The sequence below is a fragment of the Rhinatrema bivittatum genome, chromosome 6 (genome assembly GCF_901001135.1).
Source record: "Rhinatrema bivittatum chromosome 6, aRhiBiv1.1, whole genome shotgun sequence".
Lineage (NCBI taxonomy): Eukaryota > Metazoa > Chordata > Amphibia > Gymnophiona > Rhinatrematidae > Rhinatrema > Rhinatrema bivittatum.
Window position 1 is genome coordinate 62,773,313 of NC_042620.1, and position 22,120 is coordinate 62,795,432.

The 22,120-nt window shown below is 38.9% G+C and overlaps 1 protein-coding gene across 1 annotated transcript in view; it reads left to right on the forward strand.

Moving 5' to 3' along the window:
* The window catches only part of ARHGAP15 (Rho GTPase activating protein 15), a 1,536,288-nt gene that overhangs the window by 243,148 nt on the left and 1,271,020 nt on the right, over positions 1–22,120 (forward strand). Inside the window, exon 7 of the mRNA XM_029605409.1 lies at positions 6,088–6,177. Within this exon, the coding sequence (XP_029461269.1) occupies positions 6,088–6,177 (90 nt within the window). The remainder of the gene's footprint in view (positions 1–6,087; positions 6,178–22,120) is intronic.

Consider the following 22,120-nt stretch of genomic DNA (forward strand, 5'->3'; position numbering starts at 1 on the left):
ATGACGGCAGAAGAAGACCAAACGGCCCATCCAGTCTGCCAGCAAGCTTTCACACTTATTTTGTTCATACTTAGCTGTTACTCTTGGCCCTTATAAGTAACTTTTTGGTTCTATTTCCCTTCTACCCCCACCATCAATATAGATAGCAATGCTGGTGCTGCATCTAAGTGAAGTATCTTGCTAGCTGTTTAGGGGTAGTAACCGCCGTAATAAGCAAGCTACTCCCATGCTTGTTTACCCAGCCTGTGCAATTCAGTCCTTATTGGTTGTTGTCTGAATATAAATCCTCTTTTCTTCATCCCCCTGCCATTGAAGCAGTGAGCTGCGCTGGATATGTATTCCAAGCGAAGTATCAGGCTTAATTGATTCTGGGTAGTAACCGCCATAACAAGCAAGCTACTCCCCTGCTTTTTTGTGGATGCAAATCCTTTTTTCCATATTTTCTCTTGACGTTGAAGCATAGAGCAATGTTGGTGTCACATTAACCGTGCGTATGTTTATTGAATAAGGATATTAATCTCCAGGTAGTAGCTGTCATTCCCGCAAGCCACCCCCATGCTTCTTCTCTTCATTCACATCCTCTAGACTTTATGGATCCACAGTGTTTATCCCACGCCCCTTTGAAATCCTTTACAGTTTTGGTCTTTACCACTTCCTTCGGAAGGGCCCCACAGTATGTTGTCATTTTGTATTGGTATGAAACAAATATTGTGTTGTGTCATGGCTGCATTTCAGAGAACACTAAATCATTTAATGTGTGTTACATAGTTTAGTGAGTGTTAAAAATGTAGCGCCGTGGTGTGCGCGGACGCTGCCGATAACCCGACGCCATGCACACTGTGAATGCCGGAAAAAGGGAGGGAGACACTGTCTCTTTAGCAGCGCAGTGTTGGTACAGACAGTGATGTGGCCCACTTGCCAACGTTAGCCCCCCCTGAAGGTAGAGCATGCCTGGTCCGAGCCACAGGACTCTCGCGCTATGGGCGGGTGAGCTCAAGAGGGCTCAGAGGTGGGCTTAGTCAGAGGGGTGGGAGTGATCTCGGGGATGCTCATTAGCCCCTTCTGGCTATGGGCCGTCCCATGGGGGAGGGGCAGCCGTGTGGAGGGAGGTATCTGACCGGGGCTCAGTGCCTCATTCCCTTTTGCTTCCTGCCCTCTACACGGCTGCCTCACTTGGGAAACCCTCCCACCCACCCCTTTCTTGTGGTACAAGGGCAGCAGGATAGTTAGATCTTTATGTTAGCAAGAGAAATCTTTACATATTGTTGCAGCTGGGGTGGGTGTACCTGAGTCGGGGGGGGGGGGGGGGTTTCAACTAATGACAGTGCACAGCACATGATAAATAATATCAATATGATGGAGGCTGTCTGTTGCCTGGGGGCCGCTGGCCTCAGTGTGGTGGCAGACCGCATGCCCACATCCTTCGTTGGGGCAGTCACCTTACTTGGACGTGGCAGGTAACCGGAGCACCCTGTGATTTCCTCCCGGGTTGCGAAGGGCCTTGCTCGGTTGCACCTGGCCCAGGGGCGGTGATGATGTGCTGCCTGCACAGTGACAACCCTCGGATAGCTTGCTTATTTTATGGCGCGGGTACAAAGCTTGTAACACCATTTATTGTAATAAAGCTGTGGCCAGTTGTATCCCACATGTGGTTTACTGAGTTTTGTATTTTGTATTATATACGTAAGATGGTTACTGCGTCCTCTTTCCCCCCCACCTCCCCCCTTCCTTCACGGCGATGGGCAGTCACTGCTGCCCGGGTTAACGGTTTTAGTGCATGCTAAAATGATTTAGCATATGCTGAAATGTGGAAACAATCTGAAATTTGTAAAAGGAGAAACAATACAAAATGAAACGTTTTTGGCTGCACATCTCTAATATTTCTAGGTGCATGATTTCAGTAGCAATGTGATCATTGCAAACATATATTTTATAGAATGTCATAAATGTACAACTATTTTGTAGCATTACTGTAGTTGTACTGGATGAGTGCAAGTTATTGTTCCTTTACCAGTGACTTTCATTTATCATAACATCATGTGATCTATAATGTTATATGCACCTTATTGTGCCAAGTTGCTGATTTGTATGTTATTAATGAATTATGATTTAGATATGCTGTTTAATCTTTTAAGGTAGATCCAGCTAATGTATACTTTAAATACTATATATCTTAAAACTTGCAATTTTAGACTACAGTATATCCCAGTAAGGAAAGTTAGGCTGAACAGATTTTCCTTCTGTTGGGGAAGGTCAGGATGAGTAACTTCAGATTGCTGAGAGGCTGAACTACTATGGGAATAACCAGAAGGTGTTGTTTCCATGGTATTTCTGTGCAAACTGAAAGTGGAACAAATCCAAATTATGCTTGCAATTCTTTGTCCAAATTTCTGTTTAAGATGGAGCAAGAACAAAGAACTATGTAGGGGTAAGCAGGAAACTGAGAGAAGTGCAAAAAGTGATATAAAAAAGGCAGTAGAAAGAATTACAAACCGATGTTTAAATACAATCAGGAAGGAAAGGGAAAGAAAGAGTTGAGGGAAGCAAGGTATATGAAAGAGAGTCTCACATAGATATATTATATATCTATAACCCTTTTTTCTGAGATTAGATGGATCCCAAAGGGCCATAAAAGAATTTCTTAAACAGAGCTAACTCCACAGTCTCTTTCCCCCTCTTCTTGTCCCAGGGGGTGGGTCCTTTCTGGGAGGGGGAAGGATAATCTTCTAGGCCTAGGACTGGAATGAACTCCCCTGACAGAGCTCTTTAGTGCAGGCGCACACACAAAACAGGCAGGACTCACTGGGTGGGTGTTCAAATTAAAGTTTACTGTGATTGATTGAAAGCAAATCAGTAGGAGTAAATAATAAAGTATCTAGATATAGCCAGTTTTCTTATTTGTAGAGGAGTGTGAATGTTTCCCTCAGGGCTGGGGCTTGGAACTTTGTCATCTTCCAGAGAGTGGAAAGACAAATGTTACACGTATGCTGGAGTGGTCCCAGTGATGGAGGGCCCCTTTCCCCACAGTACCTGGGGTCCAGTGTCACTTCCAAACTCCACCCTGTCTAGGTCCTGTGTCCTGGGGTGGAAACTACTTCGGGGGTTTCCAGATGTTCTCCACTCTTGAATTTCTCTTCAAATCTGCTGGCAGACCTTCCTGGAGGAAATGCCCTTTTCTGGAAACAGTTTCTACTTTCACCTCTGGGTAAGGAAGGGGGCAGAAATATACTTCCTTCCAAAGTTGATGGCAGACAATATTTACTGTCAATTTTGGGTCTCTGCAGCATCCTCATGAAGGGGTGAAGTGGTATATAGCTCTCCCATGTACTTCTGAAGAGATTTCTGATCTATATCTACTGTCAGCTATCATGTTATATGTTACATTCAACTTTAATTATAAGCATTTCCAGATATCTTTACATAACAGGATGGATATAAAAGTAGGAAGTTCAGTGTCTTTCTAAATTACTTTAAAAAGAAATCGTTATTATTTTTACAAACTGGCCCATTAATCATATTATTATTATAAAGCAAAGACATGGAAAGATTTTGGAATGAGAAAATGAGCGTAACATATTGCCATTCCTGTCCTCCACACAACAAATGTAGTGTATACCAGCCGAAAAATTCTTGCACATTCAGTGTTTGCTTCTTATTTATTTTCTTTTCTATGTCGCATTCCATAATTTTATTAGTGAAAAACTAATATGAAGGATTTCATTAAAAAATGTATACTGAGGTTCTACGTATTTAATTCACTGAAGAAGTAGCTGTCGTCTTAAATAATGCTATATAGTTTATAGTAATCCATTACACTATATATGTAATACAGAATGAAGGAGTAACCCAGAGGTCAAATCCCACTACCTTAAGCAAGACACTTCAAGTTCCATTGCCTTAGGTATAAACTTTAGGACCTGATTTACTATGCTTTTTTTCATAGACATAAAATAGGAGAAAAAAAACTTAGTAGATCATGGTTTAATCTTATGGTTATGGTTTAAATTTTATGGGATTAAATTTTTATGGTTTAAATTTTTAAGGATTTTTGACATACCCACCAAATAGAAAAAAGTACTGTAAATATGCACCTTGACTGTAAATTTTCTGAGGCAACAACAAAAAAAGGCATAATTTGATGAAAAAACATCACAAGTTGTATATTAGCAGGCTATGCAAGAACTATTTGCCCATATATAGTTTTAAAAGTATATATTAGTAAAAAAAAAATGAAATGTGAACTCAGCTATAGGAAAGTAACACAATGTTACCTATTTGCATATCTTATGGCATCACTGCAAAATAAAACAATGTAGCAAACAAACTTTGATGTGATCAGCTATGCAAATGTTTGTTTCATTAAGATAGCAATTTAGCAAATGTAAATGCACATACTGCAAACCCCTTCACTGTTCCACTTCTTCAGAATATCTGGAACTCTGTGACAGCTCCTTGAATATATTCAAGTCACTACAAATTTCACCAACTAAGTCAACAGTGAATGACCTAAAATTCCCATGACAATCTGCAATATGAATGTAGACTGCCACCAGTTTTAAAGGCCCAACATTCTATTTCCTTGTGTGCTAATAGTTTACAAGGACATTATCATTCTGTTTGCCATTTTATGTCACACATTAGATTGATCCCAAGGTAGTTTACTATGATTATGATTTGTGGTGCTAATTCTTTATAGATCTAATCTTTCTGATGGGGTTTACACTACCGTATTCCTATTGCCATATGGCTTTCATCATTTCTAATAGTTAAAATAGCAGTAAAACAAAGGAGTGAGACAAAGGGAGAAAAACATTATTCACTGAGATTCTTGTTTGTTTTTATGGTGTTGCTTCCTTGTATTATCAACCTAAGCAATAGATTTAATCTCATGAATAGCTGATTTATCTCTTAGGGGGTCATTTATCAAAGTGCTATATGGCGTTTTTGCATGTGTTAAGGTGTTTTCTCTACCTGGGTAACATCAAGCTAGATTAAGAGAACATTGCACAAATCTCAACTTTGGGTAAGATTTCTCACTCCCAAGGTCATCAAATCTTCACAAGAGAGCACTGTTCTGTTCGTACGTCTCACTTTGAATGTCAAAGTGGCCCCTAACCCCTACACTAATACCTAAACCTCACCTCGAGTTACTAGGTGGGCCTCCTATAGAGATATAAATACTTATCTAGGATCAGTACATCACAGCTAGGCGTTCTCTCACTCTCTCTCCCCCCCCCCCCCCCCCCCCCCCCACAAAAAGGCAAGAACCCTTATCACCACCAGTAACACACCCAATAGCACCACCTCTCTGCAACCTTAGAAAATCCAGGCCTTAGTTTGTTGTGAAATAAGAGATGACATCTCTCAAGAGCATTTCTGAGCAATAAATTGTTAACACCAATATAAGGTATCATTGAATTTAATAAATATTTCAATTTTCCTACTTTTGTAAAAGTTGAGTGTTTACTAAAAACAACAAAGCTTCAGTGTAAATGCATCAGAGTGATGAGCAGAATTAAAATCAGCAAAAGTGAAGATATAAACTAGAAATGAGTGACTCAGTTCAGATCCGACTCAGAAAAGAGGCTAATTTGCCAGAAGAAATGGCTTATGCTTATCAATCTCCATACCCTCCACCGTACTTGTAATACTCCTGAACCCTGCTGGATCTTCATGCATGAGGTTTGATATCATTGCTGGATCCACATCTCCTGAGTTACAAGTCATGGCACAGCATAATTTTCCAGATGCTAACCCAACAGTAAATCATATTTTTTTTATTGAATATCCTCGAAGTTCCTGTACTTGTCATTAAATGATTCTTTACCTTGTAGACTACAGCAAATAGGAAGTAACTGACAGACATTATTGTTTTTATCAAGGTACTAAGGTAATATAAGCTCTGACTATTAATATGCATTGATTGAGGTTGCTTGAATATACAAAATTACAGATAGAAATCTTTTTTTTTATTGCCATAGTTCCTCAGATCATCACTAGTGATCTCGATTCAGTATCACTTTATCTGACAAGGGGCCCCTTTTCTCTACAGTCAAAATGTGCTTCACATTTAATTGTTGTTTACAGAAAGCAGGAAATAAACCGGAATGGGTGGATTTATGTGGAGCCAATATTGAATGGACCAAAGAGAAATCCAGCAGAAAGAATGTCTTTCAGGTAAGAAAATATTAATTGAATGCAATATCCACTTTCACCTGATTAAAATGTTATGTTAAAAATTACAATTGCTCTTCTATTTAGACCAATATGAAAACTTACAATATTCCTTAATCACAGTTAATTGTGTTTTAGGTTGAAGACATAGGCTTGATTTTTCAAGACTGTTTTTATAGGGTAAAAATTCTACCCCAACAATCTGCTTATACACAGCATAGTCCTGCCGTCTCCATGCTTTGTCATCCTCTGTACCTGACTTTTCAGCTCAATGAGCACACCCACCCCCATATCCACTCGCTGCCTTTTTGAGGCAGTGAGAAGATGACTCCAAAGCTGAGGTAACATGGTATTCATTTGCATGCGTCTGGTTTATTATGCAATTAAGTCCCACCCTTCCCTCTCAATGGTCTAATCACTAGTCCCCAGCGGGAGGTGAATAGTAGAACCTTTAGGTAAGAAGGGAAAATTGTACATGCTGTAATCATACCCTGGCATGACTACCCAAAACTTAGCACCAGAAGGAATTTTAAAAGCATTTAACAATGAACAAAATCTGGATTACTACTATCAATATTTTATTACATAGCTGGCTTAACTCTCCAGTGCTCACAGGAAAAAAAAACATGCTTGTAGCTGAAGAACATGGTAATAAAGCATTGTTTTTTTCTTTCATTACCTACAGAATAATAAAGGAGTGCTGATTGAAACAAGGCAATAATCAGTTCTGCTGATGTGTTGTGTTATAAATGGAAGCAGAATTCCGAATTTGAATTAGCTCTGGCATTCAATCTGTGACCATGCATTATTGATTATATATGGAAAATGACCATTGGAATGTTTGGGTAAAGGGGAATCAAAGAAATAGGATTACGACTGTGAGCAATTTTGAATCTAAAATCCATTGCCAACCACTAGAAGGATTATTAGTTATATGACTTATAATGATGAAGATTACATAAGCATTTGCATATTAGTGCATTATGCTTAAACATTTCTGTTTTATTAATATGGTAATGTACTTTGTGAACTTTTTTTTTTTTTGCTGATATTAGCTTCGGCTAGCTGCAATTGTTGGAGAAAGCTGTGCATAGAATATAGGAAACAGAGAAATTACAGTACTATTTTCTGTTGGCAATAGATAGTATATATCTTCATCAGAGAAGTGCTGAATAAAAAGAGATTTATGTTCAGATCAGTTGCTTTAAACATTTCTGCTAAGTGCTGGTTTGCTCTTTGGTGTTTAGCCTTAAATTTAAAGCACTGAGGATTAAAAGGATTACAACATAATCTTAAATAATCCTAAATGTCATTTACACACAGAGATGGTTATAATAACTAAATTACACCATGTTAGGGGATAGAAGTATTGTCAGCAACTGGATATCTGTTATTCTGTCATTTCCTATCTATTTTCATAGGCTAATTGTATAAAAGGTACTTTCTGATGTGATTTACAATTATAGAAAAAAGATAATCAAATGGATTGTTTCAGACTACACTAACTAGAACCATGTGTAAAACTTCTACAGCAATCAGCAGCAAATATATAAAGTGAAGCTATGTTACACTTTATCAGAACAGCCTATAAACATTAGGGTGCATCTTCTTGCCTGATCTTCGAGAGCTTTTATAGCTTTAGGGTTTGGGAAATAAATTGTTCCATGATATTGTTCCTACTTTCTCGATGGTAGATTCTTGCTGATAGCCTAATGTCTACAAAGCCAGAAATAATCCTGTTTTAATTCCCATGCTACTAAAGAGTAGGGACATGCATTCATTTCAAATGACATAGACAATGCCAACAGCATTGACTATGTCATTTTCAAAATGGAATGATAGAAATAAAATACAAAATTTCTTGTTTTTCCTTCTAATCTTCCTAGTGCACACTGTTTGGAAATACCACACTATGGGGGTCATTTATCAAAGTGCTATATGGTGTTAATGCATGTGAAAACACCATAACACATGGTGCAATGCAAATTAGGAAAAGGGGAAGAGTTTGGGGTGGGATTTCTGGCCAAGTGGTCTGGCTTCACAGTTTGCGAAGCCATATTGCCCAGCTTTAACTACACCTTTTTCATTTGCATTAGGCTGTGCGATATGACTTTATCACACTTTGAAATGTTTTCGGAGAAGAGAGAAAGGGAAAGAGAGAGAAAGACTAGCTATTGTTATATTTGAACTGGGTTTGTGGGCCCTTGGGTTGTGGAGAGAGCTGACTCCACCCACAGGGAGGAGCCCTGTGGGGACTCTCCACGACAGGTGGGGTCTCAGCAGTGATGGACACAGGAGTCAGAGAATATTTATTATACAGCAAAGAGGAACCTGAGGAGTGGGTTTGTAAACTCAGTCCTGGAGTAAGAAGACCTGGGATGGATTCTCCGGTAGTGGTCCGCAGAGCTGGGTAACCCAGGGAATACTTGCTTCTTGGTAAGCCTTGTGCGTGGTATCTCCGGTAGTGGTCCGCAGCGTGGGGTAGGCCAGAGATAGATGTTGGCAACTGGCACAAGACAGCGTGGATCCAGTAGTGGTCCACAGAGCGGGGTAACCTGGGAATACTTACTTCTTGGTAGACCTTGTGTGTGGTATCTCCGGTTGTGGTCCACAGAGTGGGGTAACCCAAGGATCCACACAGCAACATGCAAGCAGTAATGTGGAGCAGGTCTAGTACACTCTCCATAGTGTTGCAGTAGAGAATTCATAGTAGCAGCAGCGGAGACCCGAAGCAGGAACAGTTAAGGGTCGTCTGAGGAAGCTGCGAGAGGAACTCATTAGCTGGTGAAGGTGAGACAGGCAGATAAGGCTCTCCGAGGAGCGGGTACCTGAGTCACTCAGTCTGAAATGCAGGAACAGCGAGGCGAAGCGTCTCAGAGGAACGGAATTGAGCATGATGGAATCCTTGCTAACTCATAGGTAGGAAAGTCTGGTAGGATTCAAAACACATAGGCAGTGACATCATGCGGAGGGGACGCCCCTGAGGTTCCCGCCATGACGTGCACAAGAAGGAGGCAGGTGTGCGCGTGCCCTAGGTCACACAGATTCAAGATGGCGACCGGGATCACCCACCCCATCCCGGGAACGCCAGGGAGGTTGGCGTGCAGAGGCAGAGGTGGCTATCTTAGCCAGAATCGGAGCTACTGGGTAAAATGAGGTGAGCAGCAAAGGTCGCAGCTGTCTGCGACCAGGCACAACAGCTATAAGGCCCTCATACTAGGTAGGTATTTATACCTCTATATGGGGCCCACCTAGCTATCTGAGGTGAGATTTAGGTATTAGTGTAGGGGTTAGGGGCCACTTTGACATTCAGAGTTCTCTCAACCTAGCTTGATGGACTAGGTTGAGAGAACATTGCACAAATCTCATCTTTGGGTGAGTTTCCTCAGTCCGAAGGTCATCAAATCTTCACAAGAGTGCATTGTTCTGTTCGTACATCGCACTCTGAATGTCAAAGTGGCCCCTAACCCCTACACTAATACCTAAACCTCACCTCGAGTAGCTTGGTGGGCCTCATATAGAGGTATAAATACCTACCTAGTATAAGCCTTACAGCTAGTGTCTGTCTGTCTGTCTGTCTGTCTCTCTCTCTCCAGTGGTTGTAGGGAAGAATTACAACAATTCTAGCACTTATTGCAAAAATGTTATCGCAGTTTGTGGTAATACCTATGTGAAGCGCTAAGATAGCGCACTTTGCAATAAACAGTCTATTACCATAAAACACACCCCTTTTCCTATTGCATGCAATATTTAGTGCATTTTGATAAATCCAGGCCTATATTTATGAAACCTAATAAAGCAAAAAATTTGGGAAAAACATAAACATGGAGATTTGCCCTCATATAACATGAAACACAACCTAAAATTTTTTGGCTTGCATACTCTTACTAAAGAGATCTTCTTTTCTATGCATTAGGGAAATTGTGCAATAACACCCTTCAAAACTGAGACAACTGCATGATTTTGAAGTAGCATAATGTGCGCCAAGAAAAACATTTATGCATAATCTTCTGACAAGGAGAAGAAGCTCAGAAAGCACTTTAGGGGGTTCATGCTGTACACTGCCGTAGGAAAGTTCTGAATTCAATTCTTGATCCTGGGGTAGAGAGGGGTACAGTAATTTGCAGCCATTGCTCAGGAGTCAATGTGCATTTGAACTGGGCTCTGGAGGGAGCTGTGCATTCTCTACCTGGCTGCTATCAAGCTAGGTCAAGAGTACAATGTACAAATCTCATCTTTGTGTACTTTTCATCACTCCAAATCACATAAAATCTTCACTGTCTACTGTGCTGTTCTTACCGCTGACCATGCATGTAAAACTGACCCCCAAAACCTAGCCCACCACCAAAACCTCACCCTGAGCTACTAGTTGCCCCTCTTACAGTGGTATAAATAGTTATTTATATGAGCTCCTTATAAAGAGTCTCTCTTTCTCTAGCAGCCCAAAATGCAATAAAAACCTCTCTAGGCACTTTTCAGTGTTTGATGTGAATATTGTGAGGTGTGATAAAAATAGCTATGCAGTATTAGGAAAATTACCTTAACCACAGCCCTTTATTTATCACAGTCACTATATTTCATAATTTTATAGTAAAATGATAAATCTAGGGATAAGACTGTAAATTTGGTCCGAAAAGAAAGTGGAACTAATTTCACTTGCTCTTCTGCTATAGGAATCAAATCTATATAAACTCCAGATGTATTATAGTAGGTTTATAAAGCTTTGCTGAATTTTAGTGATGGACATTTTATGAGATAAACTTTGAAAAGTTGAACTACTGCTTGTTACTGCATTACAAAAGTTTTGTGGCATACTTTCTATGCATGTGCATTTTATTTTCAAGGCCAGGGCTGACTGATATCCAAGAGATTTGAATCTGCACTGATCCAATTTAACTTTTTTACAAGAGTTAATGCATCATTGCCTGATATCCACTTTCTGTCTTAAGACATTCAAGAACGTCAGATTTATTCCAGCAGAAAAGAAAAACTTAGAATATAATAATATCCTCTATAAACACGATTATGAGGGAACTTTTAAAAGAATTTCTGATTTTTTTTTGCTTTGAGCAATACTCTGTCTGATGTACCCCCCACAGTGAAAGGGTTTAGGTGGTCAGACAAAATGGGAATAAAATAATCCAAAGAAACCAGTTTATTTATTTATTTATTTAAACATTTTTTATATACCAGTATTCATCGAAACATCATATCAGTTTACATGGAACAGAACGTGGAACGTACATAAAACAGGGGTGAGTGTAACTTGGAGGGTAACTTGAAAAGCATTAATGGGAAAACACTATATACAGAAGATTCATATATTCAAGGGTCTAGTCCTGTTATGTACAAATGAGGAGAGACGTTTGGCGAACTACAAGGGTACCATGGAGTTCAGGTTATTTGCTGAGGGACAGGTTATTTGCTGAGGGACAGTTAGTAAGCAGTTAGGAGAATACATAAGAATGTAGTGTCCTAGAATTAAATGCTACTTTGAACAGTCACTTGCTTTACATTATGTATCAAATCAAACACTATGGATGTGCTAGATATCAAGACATTCCCATGCAATTTTTATTCTGATATCTGACCCTATTTTACTAGTATTTAGGCTTGATTACCTGAACAATAACTGATGGTTAGAACCTCACCTTCTCTCTTCAACTGGCATCCAGATCAGCTTTCCAAAGAGCACTCACTGCTTTTCATTCCTTTTTCTCAACATCTGATATTGTTTAGGCCTTCCACTACAAAGCTCAGTCAAACAGAATACCTTCCTGGTACAAACCACTGGGGGCCTTCTTTATCTACTGCCCTCTGGTGACTGGCACTTTCCCATGATTAGAAGCTAGCTTTTTAAGGTAATTGTTCCATTTACATATTGAAATTGAGCACAAATAGATGTTTTAGTGCCTACGCACTAAAACATATGCTAAAAATGATTTAGATAGAAAATGCTAAAAATGATAGTAAGCATGTTAAAATGTCACATTATTAAGGTGGAAAACACTAAGATGAAAGCCATTAACATGCAAGCTAGACCTAAAAATATTCTGGCTAATTTTAAAAAGAATATACATGCGCCGAGATATGTTGCAGTTTTATATCGGGCACATACATCATTTAAAATATATCTGCCGCGCGTGATCTTAAGAAGTGGCTCGAGTATTGCCACCAGGGTTTTAGCAGATTTTACGAGCATATAGTCACATAAAGGGAAAACCAGTTTTTTCATGTGAGAAAGAGAGGGAAGGAGAGAGAGAAAGAAAGAGAGACATCGCTAAAAGAGAGAGATAATATGACACTGTATATATCCACCAATGTTAGAGGGGAACTTTCAACTCAGGGTAGCTTTGGAGAGATGCAGTGTTACATTGGTGTACTACAGACCCTTGCACCCTGGCCATAGGGGAGGGAATGAAAGACGGACATGTAAATTTATTTACTCTCTCAAACAATAGAAGAACTAGGGGGCACTCCATGAAGTTAGCAAGTAGCTCATTTAAAACAAATCGGAGAAAATTATTTCACTCAACGCATAATTAAGCTCTGGAATTTATTACCAGAGGATGTGGTTATGGCAGTTAAGCTTTTTTTCACCCTGAGCTGAAAATGGCCCTCTTTCAGTGCTAGATCTATACAGTGCCATATTCTCTTTCTCTCTCATATATTATGGTTGTTCAGCAGTCTTGAAAACCCCTCTGTTCTTCATATTATAAGTGACCCTGAACTCTCATGCTGTGTTGAAATCCCTAAAACTTAAGATCTCCAGATTTGCTGCTCATCAGGACTAGCAGTAAAGTTAAATGGATGACAAGCGCCATGGTCAGCTTTTCTAAAATTCGGAGTTATACGCATAAATCTTGGTAATGCCCATACCCTGCCCCCTTTCCACTCCCTTGTTCTTGGCGCAGGTATGTAGACGCTTACTTTGCGGCTTTTTAAAATTTGTGTTGCTCATGCGTGTACCACATTCGCTTGTATGTGGCCATTTTTGCACGAGCAATGCTTTTAAAATCTACCTGACAGTGTTTTGATGCTATAAATCACTGAATAGCATGTGAACAATGCACAAAAAAATAGTGTACATGCACTTAAGGGAGCATGATAAGTAATTTTTATCTTATGAATCTTCATCCTTGCTTGAAAACTGTATAAAAAGAGGCCTGGTATATGGGACTGCCTGTCAGTGCTGAGGGAAGGGTCAAGAGAATACCTACCGGGCATCTGCATGGCTTGTACTCTTTTTGTGCTTTAGAGTAACTTTTTATTGTTGTCCATTGTTTTAGATATTGGGCTGAGAGTACGATTGAGTGGGTAAATGAATGCTTCTGTCCATCAGTTTTCTATATCTGTAGCGCTCTTGAAAGAGCAAAGTGGGAGGACATGAATGGCTTTAAAAAAAAAAATGGAGCATGGAAGTGCTTGAGTGGCTGCAATGGAAAGAGTGTGAGAAGTCACAATGTGGGTAGATATAGTGGAAATGAATGTCAAAAATAGATTGGATGCTACTGAAAAGAGGCCTATTACAATGCTGGTAAAGACAAGAGGGAGGAGATGGTGGTTGTGCAGGGGAACTGACAAAGCAGTCAGGCCAGAAGGGTGGAGGAGAGATTTCTCGTAGTCTAGGTCAGGTCTATTATATACCAGGTAAAGGAACACAGTGCAGCAAAGCAGGGGTGAAAGGGATTGGAAAAGGGAAAGGATGAGCTCTCAAGGGTAGAACACTTTGAGGAGAAGGTAGAGATGCAAGAGGAAGAGACTGAAGATTGTGGAGAATGAGGAGAAGATGGGGTAGAAGGCTGGACTACAAACCACAGCAGCAGGGACACTGCCATATGAACAGATATGGTACTTTACTGTAGAAGAAAACAAGGACATTCTGAAGCTAGTCCTGGACAATTACAGTGTGTTACTGTGGACAGACTTCCCAAAGAAAACCCAGGCAGCCAAAGAGTTCATTTGAAAATAAACAGTATGGAGCATTGGCATCCTTAGAATCACTGCAAGGCAATAATAGCAAAGGCGAAACATTGCTATCAGGATGTTGATTAGGGCCTCTGAGAAATTTCTGCAAAGATCCATGCCCATCAGAAGCAGATGCAAGACAAATGTTCCTGTCCCTTTCAAGTAATGCTACTGAAGCAACTTCTCGCTGAAAATTTGGGATCAGATGCAATTGCTGGTTTTCCAGAGTCCATGGATACATCGGCACTACAACAGGGGAAATTGGTGAATTATCTGCATCTCAAGAGCACACATCAGAAACACTTTGCAGAGTTGTCCTATGGAACTTGTAAGCAGTAACATTCCTAGGAGGTACAGGACCATTTGGGAGGGAGTGGTGGCAAACCTGGACCAAGATCTTTTAGGAAGGTTAAGGATTTTGTAGGGTACTATAATATTTCACTGCAGAGGCCTTCCCTATAAAATCCTGACTTGTGAGATGAATGCAAAAGGAATGCATGTGCTATATCACTACAGCTTAATAATCAATCTATCTTCTCCATATAATTCAATGTCCACGTTTCCTTAAATACAGGAAACTGAATTTTCTAATATACAAAGTTAAAATTTGGCTCTACAAAAGACATAGCCCAAATTACTGTTTAATATATGTATTTTTTCCAAAAGTTGGAAAGGCCGAATAAACTTTAGAAATCAACAGATTTGTTCCTCCTTTTAACCTTTTTGGGGTAGAGTGATTAGTGTTTTAATTTGATGTAATGAAATCTATGTATTCTCTTGCTATAATACACAGGACGATTATTATTAGAAACTGTATTGTTCAAAGTAGATTATCCAGCTTGCTGTCTTGATAATTTCATATTCTTCTAGAATATTAGCTGTGCCTACATGCTGCATATTACATGTATTCCTCAAGAAATTAAGAGAATCATTTTGCTTTGTCAGCTATACTTCTGTCGCCTTCATAACTGCAGATGTTGATATATTCTTTTGAAAGGAAAATATTTATTTTCAGCCACAGGCATTTTATTGGGATTTATAAAAATATAGCAGAACCTCACTTAATGCTCAATGGACATGCTAAGCAATTATATCCAGGGAAGTAGCCATGGAAAACATGAAGGCTCAAATAAGAAAATGGTTGCAAATAAGTAGCAATCAGGATCTATAGACATAACAGAAAGATATTATGTCAATGGCAGCTTAAAAAACTTCTGTGCTGCAAACACTTTTTTTTTCTGCAGAGGTTTGGATTTAGTTATTTATTTTTCAAGTACAAATTATGTTACAGTGTTGGTAAGAAATGCACTTGGATTTTAGAGCATTACTATATGGCTCATAAAACACACTGCTGCCATCTGGTGGCTGCTCAGATTGTTTCAACCTAGATTTTCTGAGGCTTGATTGTTTGGATGGGAACAGTACAATACTTTTCAAGAGAGTTAATGTTATTGTTCATGCTAATGAACCACTGAAAATTTGTCTCAATGAATGAATCCATTTTTATATGTGAACTTCACATTAGTTTTGCGTTCATATCTGCTGACATTCATCTGGTGACATTTATCATATTCAAAGGAAATGGGTCTGTGCTAGATTATTTGCAGGCTGTGATGCTTTCTTTTGGACCACCACTAAAATAGTCATATTATGGGGTCAAGGTACTAATATGTGCTAACATTGGCTATTAACACGTATAAAATTGGTATTTATTGCACGTTCTAATGGCCCATACTAATGGCATGTAAATGAGGCAGATGCATGTACTTTTCATATGGACAGTATTGCAAAAGCTTAACTACACTTCCCCAAGATATATATATATATATATATATATATTTATTTATTTATTTATTTTTTTTTTTTTTATTAATGCATATATGAAACAGTTTGTACTTGTACTTTATTGCTGTAAAAACCCATAATAAGCTATTTTGTATAGTTTTGCATGTCATTACTTCATTAGCATAGATTTCAAAACTATCACAAGTAAATTTATGCATGTTAATGGTGCTGTTATCATGCGTTACCCTAGCTTGTGTGCTCTAACTGCCTATAAAGGTAATTTTCAAACAGCCTGCCCAGCAGTAAAGTCTGTGTGTGCATTGTACACCCAGACTTTGCCAAGAATTTTCAAAGTGAACTTACGCACAAAAACCCACCTGGATAATGTTACATCTACTCCATCAAGGGCATAAATTGTTCAGGTGAACATACATAACTACAGTACTTTTTGAAATCTAAACGTATGAGCATAAATCTGAACCCCTCCCTCCGGAACACTTCTTCTCAGTGCGCCTAAAAGTACATGTGAAATCAACTAACGTGTATACTTTTATGCACATTGGATCCTGCACAAAACAGGGTCTTCTGCATTTTGAAAATCAAGCCCTTAATGTGTGTTCATGCTTGACACATTTTAGTACATTGGCAATGTTAATTGGTTTCCCCCTAGTTTCATTGTAAACCGGTACGATAAAACCGCGTCTTGAGCATCGGTATATTAAAAGAATTTAAATAAATAAATACATAAATAATGAATGTGTACGTTTGAGATCACATGGGTCCCTTTTACACATATGTGATGGCATGACCTATGTGTTGTCAGAAGTCATGCAATAGGACTTTTTATTATTCAATATTGGATCAATAAAAAATATCAGAATGTACACAAAAAATCCGTTTTCTCTAAAAATAGTCTACACTATGGGGATTGCTTTTAAACAAATGCATGCAAATATAGCCATGAGCAGATCTACGCTAGTATTTTATAGCCTGCACATATGATAAATGTGCATTTTATAAAACACACATAGCTCTACACCGCAACATACATGCATATGTAGGCTTACACTCAAATAGATGCAATGCATTGAAACCATGTATATTAATGAATTCAACGTGCATACTTTTCCTACCTATTTTAAAAATATGTGCACATATATTTTACATGCAGAAATTAAATAGGACTAGCCCATGTAAATTAGTGTACTGTATTTTAAAACTTGCTCACATCAAGGAAATTAGCAGTTTTACCAATTAGTCTATCGGTTCGCCCTGTCTTTCTCCAGGTCATTGAGACCCTCCTGGTTTCTCAGCCTGCACTCTCCCAATTCACCAAGACCTTCCACCCATCAGTACTGCATATTAAACACAGTTAATATCATTTACACCAGATAATTAGTAGGTGTAATATTATGCAATTAAGTTGGCAAATTTACATAAGTAAATGTCTTTTAAAATAGCAACTTATGTGCAGAAATGTTGGCCTCGCCCTGGAATGCCTCCAAGATTTCTCCTTTTTATGTGCATATACAGTATGTGTGTGCAAAAGTGTAAATACATGCAGATTTTTTTACTTTTATAAAATATGGAATACGCAAGTAGAAGCTACTTATGTGTATATATGCTAATTTTTATGTACTTAAAATTTTGAAAATTCAGTCCTATATGCAGGAACCTATGTTTTCAGTTTTTACTTTATGTTGGGCATTTATTAGTGTTTATTACAAAAAAAAAATAATAAGTAGAAATCAGTGGGGAAATAAAACATTATTTTTCCAGGTAAATGTCATTTTTGTTCTTGTAATACACATCGATCCTGGTAAAAATAAAATAAAAACTGAAAACGAATGCCCTTGACTATATGATACTGCAACTTTTTATGAACTGGAAATTGAAAACTGAAATAGTTTTTACTGTCACACCCAGGACAAAATAGTTTTTGCCTATGCTAAGTGCTTTAGAATTTCCGAAGTACATACAATGCTTATGTATGAGAATAGATGAATGGAAGTTGGAGAAGAAAGAACAGGAGATTCTTTAATTCTGTAAACTCTGATGTGAGCAAATACAATAAGAGACTTTTAGATTTCGGGAGGGAAATTTTATAACTGTGCAGGTAGGGATAATGTAACAGATGTAGTGATGGTGGATCCTTGGTGCCTGAGAAGTATTTGGTGCAACATATCTGGGGAACCCACTAGACCTACTCTGTCAGCTGGTGGATGCGCCCTGTGGCGGGACGGACTGGAACTTCGCCCATACCAGCCACCTTCTCCGCATGTTGAGTCCTTAGGTTCTGGTAGCCAGCAGGTAGGTTCCTATGGCGGTGGCAAGAATGAGAATCCAAGGCCGGGCGAAGGTCAGGGCAGGTAGCAGACAATGTGAACCAGTAGACAGGCCAGAGATCAGGGGAGGCAACAGACAAAGCAAGGCCAGGCCCAAAGTGGAAGGTGAGATCCAGGCAGCAAAGAAGGAATGGTCAGGGTCCAAGCCAAGATCAGAAACCAGGAAGACAAGCCGAGGAAGACAGGACAAGACAAGGGCCAAGACATGTCAAGACCAATGACAAATGGAGAGGCAGGGCAAGGACAAGGTGAGACAGGATGAACAGGAACATAGGAACAAGCCAGAAACATGGGAACACAGAGACACGGCAAGGGACAGGAATACGGGAGGAGCAAAGGCATTTCTAGGGACCTGTTGCTGAGATGTCTGATGCTCCTCAGGTGCTTTAAGTAGTGTCATGGCTGTTTTCTACCATGGGCCTTTTAAGAGCAGTGATGTTGGGCATGCACATGCCTAGAAGGAGCCAGAGAGGTCAGTGGCTTTATGGCGTACGTGTTGCATTGAGCAGCCTTAGCAGAGGGAGGTGGCATCCCAGCCACAATGGGGCTCCAGTGGCGCTGGGCGTGAGTGAGGCGACTCGTGGAACCATCCCGTGAGCTGCCAACCATACAGATAAATTATGTGTGCACCTTTTATGTGCAGCCTTTAAGACAATTTTCAAAGAAAATGTATGTGCTTAAAATTGCTTTGAAAATTCCCTTGTAAGTGGACTGCTGTGTGCACAAACTCACCTAAGCAGAGTCACACCTGCTCTACCAAGGGCACAACTTGTGTGAGTGAAGTGACGCATATAAATTTATGAGCTGAATTTTGAAAGAGTTGCTCGTGGAAAAAAGCCCATGTATGCAAGTATTTGGGCGAGCGTGCACAACTCTTATTTTAAAAGCAGCAACTTAGGCATGCACATGCACGTGCACAAGCAACAGAACATGTGTTATAAAAGGGGCAGATTTGGGGCGGATCAGGGGCATTCCAAGTCAGGGCCAACACGAATGTGCATAAATTCTGATTTTAAAATCGGCAAAGGCAGCACACCTAGGGCTGTTACCAGTGCATATTTACTTCTGCTCTTTGTCAGGCATACAGTAAAGCCTGAATGTATTCGCATATAAGCCTACTTATACACATATGTTGTGGCGTGGAGATACCTACACTAGATATTGAGCAGGAGCAAATATACACCAGTAAAAGACTTCCACGTATCACTTTGGCAGGTTCTAAAAATAGCAACTTATGTGCATAAATGTGGGCTCCTTCCGAGAACACTCCGAGCACACCTATTGTTTCTTTACACGTCCAAGTTTACTTGTGGTCCCCAATATGCATGCATATGTTATGATTTTTAAAATAGTGTATACTTGCTTAATGTTATTTTATGGGTGCAACTTTTGAAAATCAACATCTTTCTGTCTAGACGGCTTTGAATATTGACCCCCTAGAAGTATAACTGGGCTGTGCTTAGGAGTGAAGGAACAGAGCAGTAGAAGATCCCAATATAGAGCATTGAATTGCTTTTGTTGAAGATCATTTTCATATACTTGTTTCAATTGCACTAGAACATGTAGGCATGGGTTCCTGAATTTGTCTACTATTTTTGATACACAAATTTAAGTAAGAACATAAGAAGATAAGAAATTGCCATGCTGGGTCAGACCTAAGGGTCCATCAAGCCCAGCATCCTGTTTCCAACAGAGACCAAACCAGGCCACAAGAACCTGGCAATTACCCAAACACCAAGAAGATCCCATGCTACTGATGCATTTAATAGCAATGGTTATTACCTAAGTAAACTTGATTAATAGCAGTGAATGGACTTCTCCTCCAAGAACTTATCCAAACCTTTTTTGAACCCAGCTACACTAACTGCACTAACCACATCCTCTGCCAACAAATTCCAGAGCTTAATTGTGCATTGAGTGAAAAAGAATTTTCTTTGATTAGTCTTAAATGTGCTACTTACTAACTTCATGGAATGCCCCCTGGTCCTGCTATTATCTGAAAGTGTAAATAAGTATAAATAAGTGTAAAGTCTTCCAGAAATCCATCACTATGTAAAAGTATACTTTTGGACTACAGTAAAAAATGAAGGATTATCCCTATACAAGGGGAAAGGTATCACTTAACCATTGCTCCTTAATAAGCACCAAATTATTATGCAGATTCAACATGATACAGCATTTGACAGTGATTATACATGTGAACGATTCTAATCTGGTTAGTGTGGACCAATAAGTTTTATTTAGAATTTAATTATGCATTGTATATCATCTGAAATAATTTTATGAAAATATTACCTATTATGAGATTTTATTCTGATTCATTTACTGCATGCTTGATTATTTACCCAATTTAACAAGAAAATCATATAATAGGTCTCACAAAGGAAAGTATTCATGTGAAGGAAGTGTATGAAACTGCAATACTGATAAAAAGAGACAAAAATCTTTTGGAGGCTGTGGATCGCTCATCAGATCTTCCTGGATACAAAATATGGGAAATGGCACTGAAAGTAAATGGGTTTAGTTAATATATTTACCTTATATGACTACTGATTTTAAATGGTGCTAATATCTTCTTAGATCTTATTATAGTAAACAGATCTGTGCATACTTTTAATAAGGATATTACAAATATGAAACAATTAAATTAATCCATATCAACGATCATGTGATTAGGATGTCAGTCTAGAACCCTTCGGGGGGGGGGGGGGGGGGGAGTGGATTATCCAAAATCAAATCTGTGAAGGCCAAGTATAGATCAATTAATTTTGATTCCCATGGTATTTTAGCCATGCGGGAATTGTGAATTTTATAGCCCCTTTTTCATTCATCATTTTAGAGTAGCTCTCAAGAACATTAGTGGGAGGTTTAATGACAAATACAAGGGAGAGAAACAGGTAGAAAACTAAGAAAAAAATAATATTGTGAGTACAGAAAGGCAATGAAAAGTTATTTAGAATGCTAAAAGAAAATCAGAAAAAGAAAAGGAAGTGAGCAGGAGAGAAGCCACAGATGGTCTAACACACATTGGTTGCAATACTCACTTTCCTGCATTGTGGTAAAGCATGCATGGAGACATGGAGACATGCATGGAGACATTCAAAGCCTTGGGCGTTTAATTTAAGGCCTTTGGTGTTTTTTTCTGTTCCATGTAAACCGGATTGATTTGTATTTCTTACAAGAACTTCGGTATATAAAAATTCAAAATAAATAAAATAAATAAATGGTGATTTCCTCCCCTGACCTAAATATTTGTATTTATTAAAATGTATTAATCCCTTGTACCAAGGCCCTAAGTGATATACATAATTATTACATTAACGCATATTTTAACTGGAACATCTTGTTTTAATCCAGCTAAAATAGCTCACTGTGATAGCCCATCCTTTTAGCCTTTGTGATACAATTAATTTTCAGCCAGGGCATCTACCTGGGAAAATGCTTTTGAAAATTATCCTCACTGCTTCTGGCTACTCCTTTCAGTGAAGTAGAATCCTCATTCCCCATCCAAGGTCAGTGTATAGAGAAGGTAAATTAGGGGTACCCCAGGACTGGAGAAAAATATCAATGCCAGATTCTTTAAGTAAACCAACCACTCTGTGAACACATTATGGATCCATTCTTTTTTCGTTATTATTTAAAGCTGCTCAAAACTACACCTGCTATGGATATAAAATGTACCTAGATTTGATAGGGTTGGAAACATTTCACTCATATGCATTGATTTCAGTTAATTTCATAAATTACCATTCCATATCTGTGTAACAACAAAACATGTATCTTCTTAACTTGATTACATTACCACTGCATAGACCATATGATGTAGGAAATATAAACTAGAGCAACTC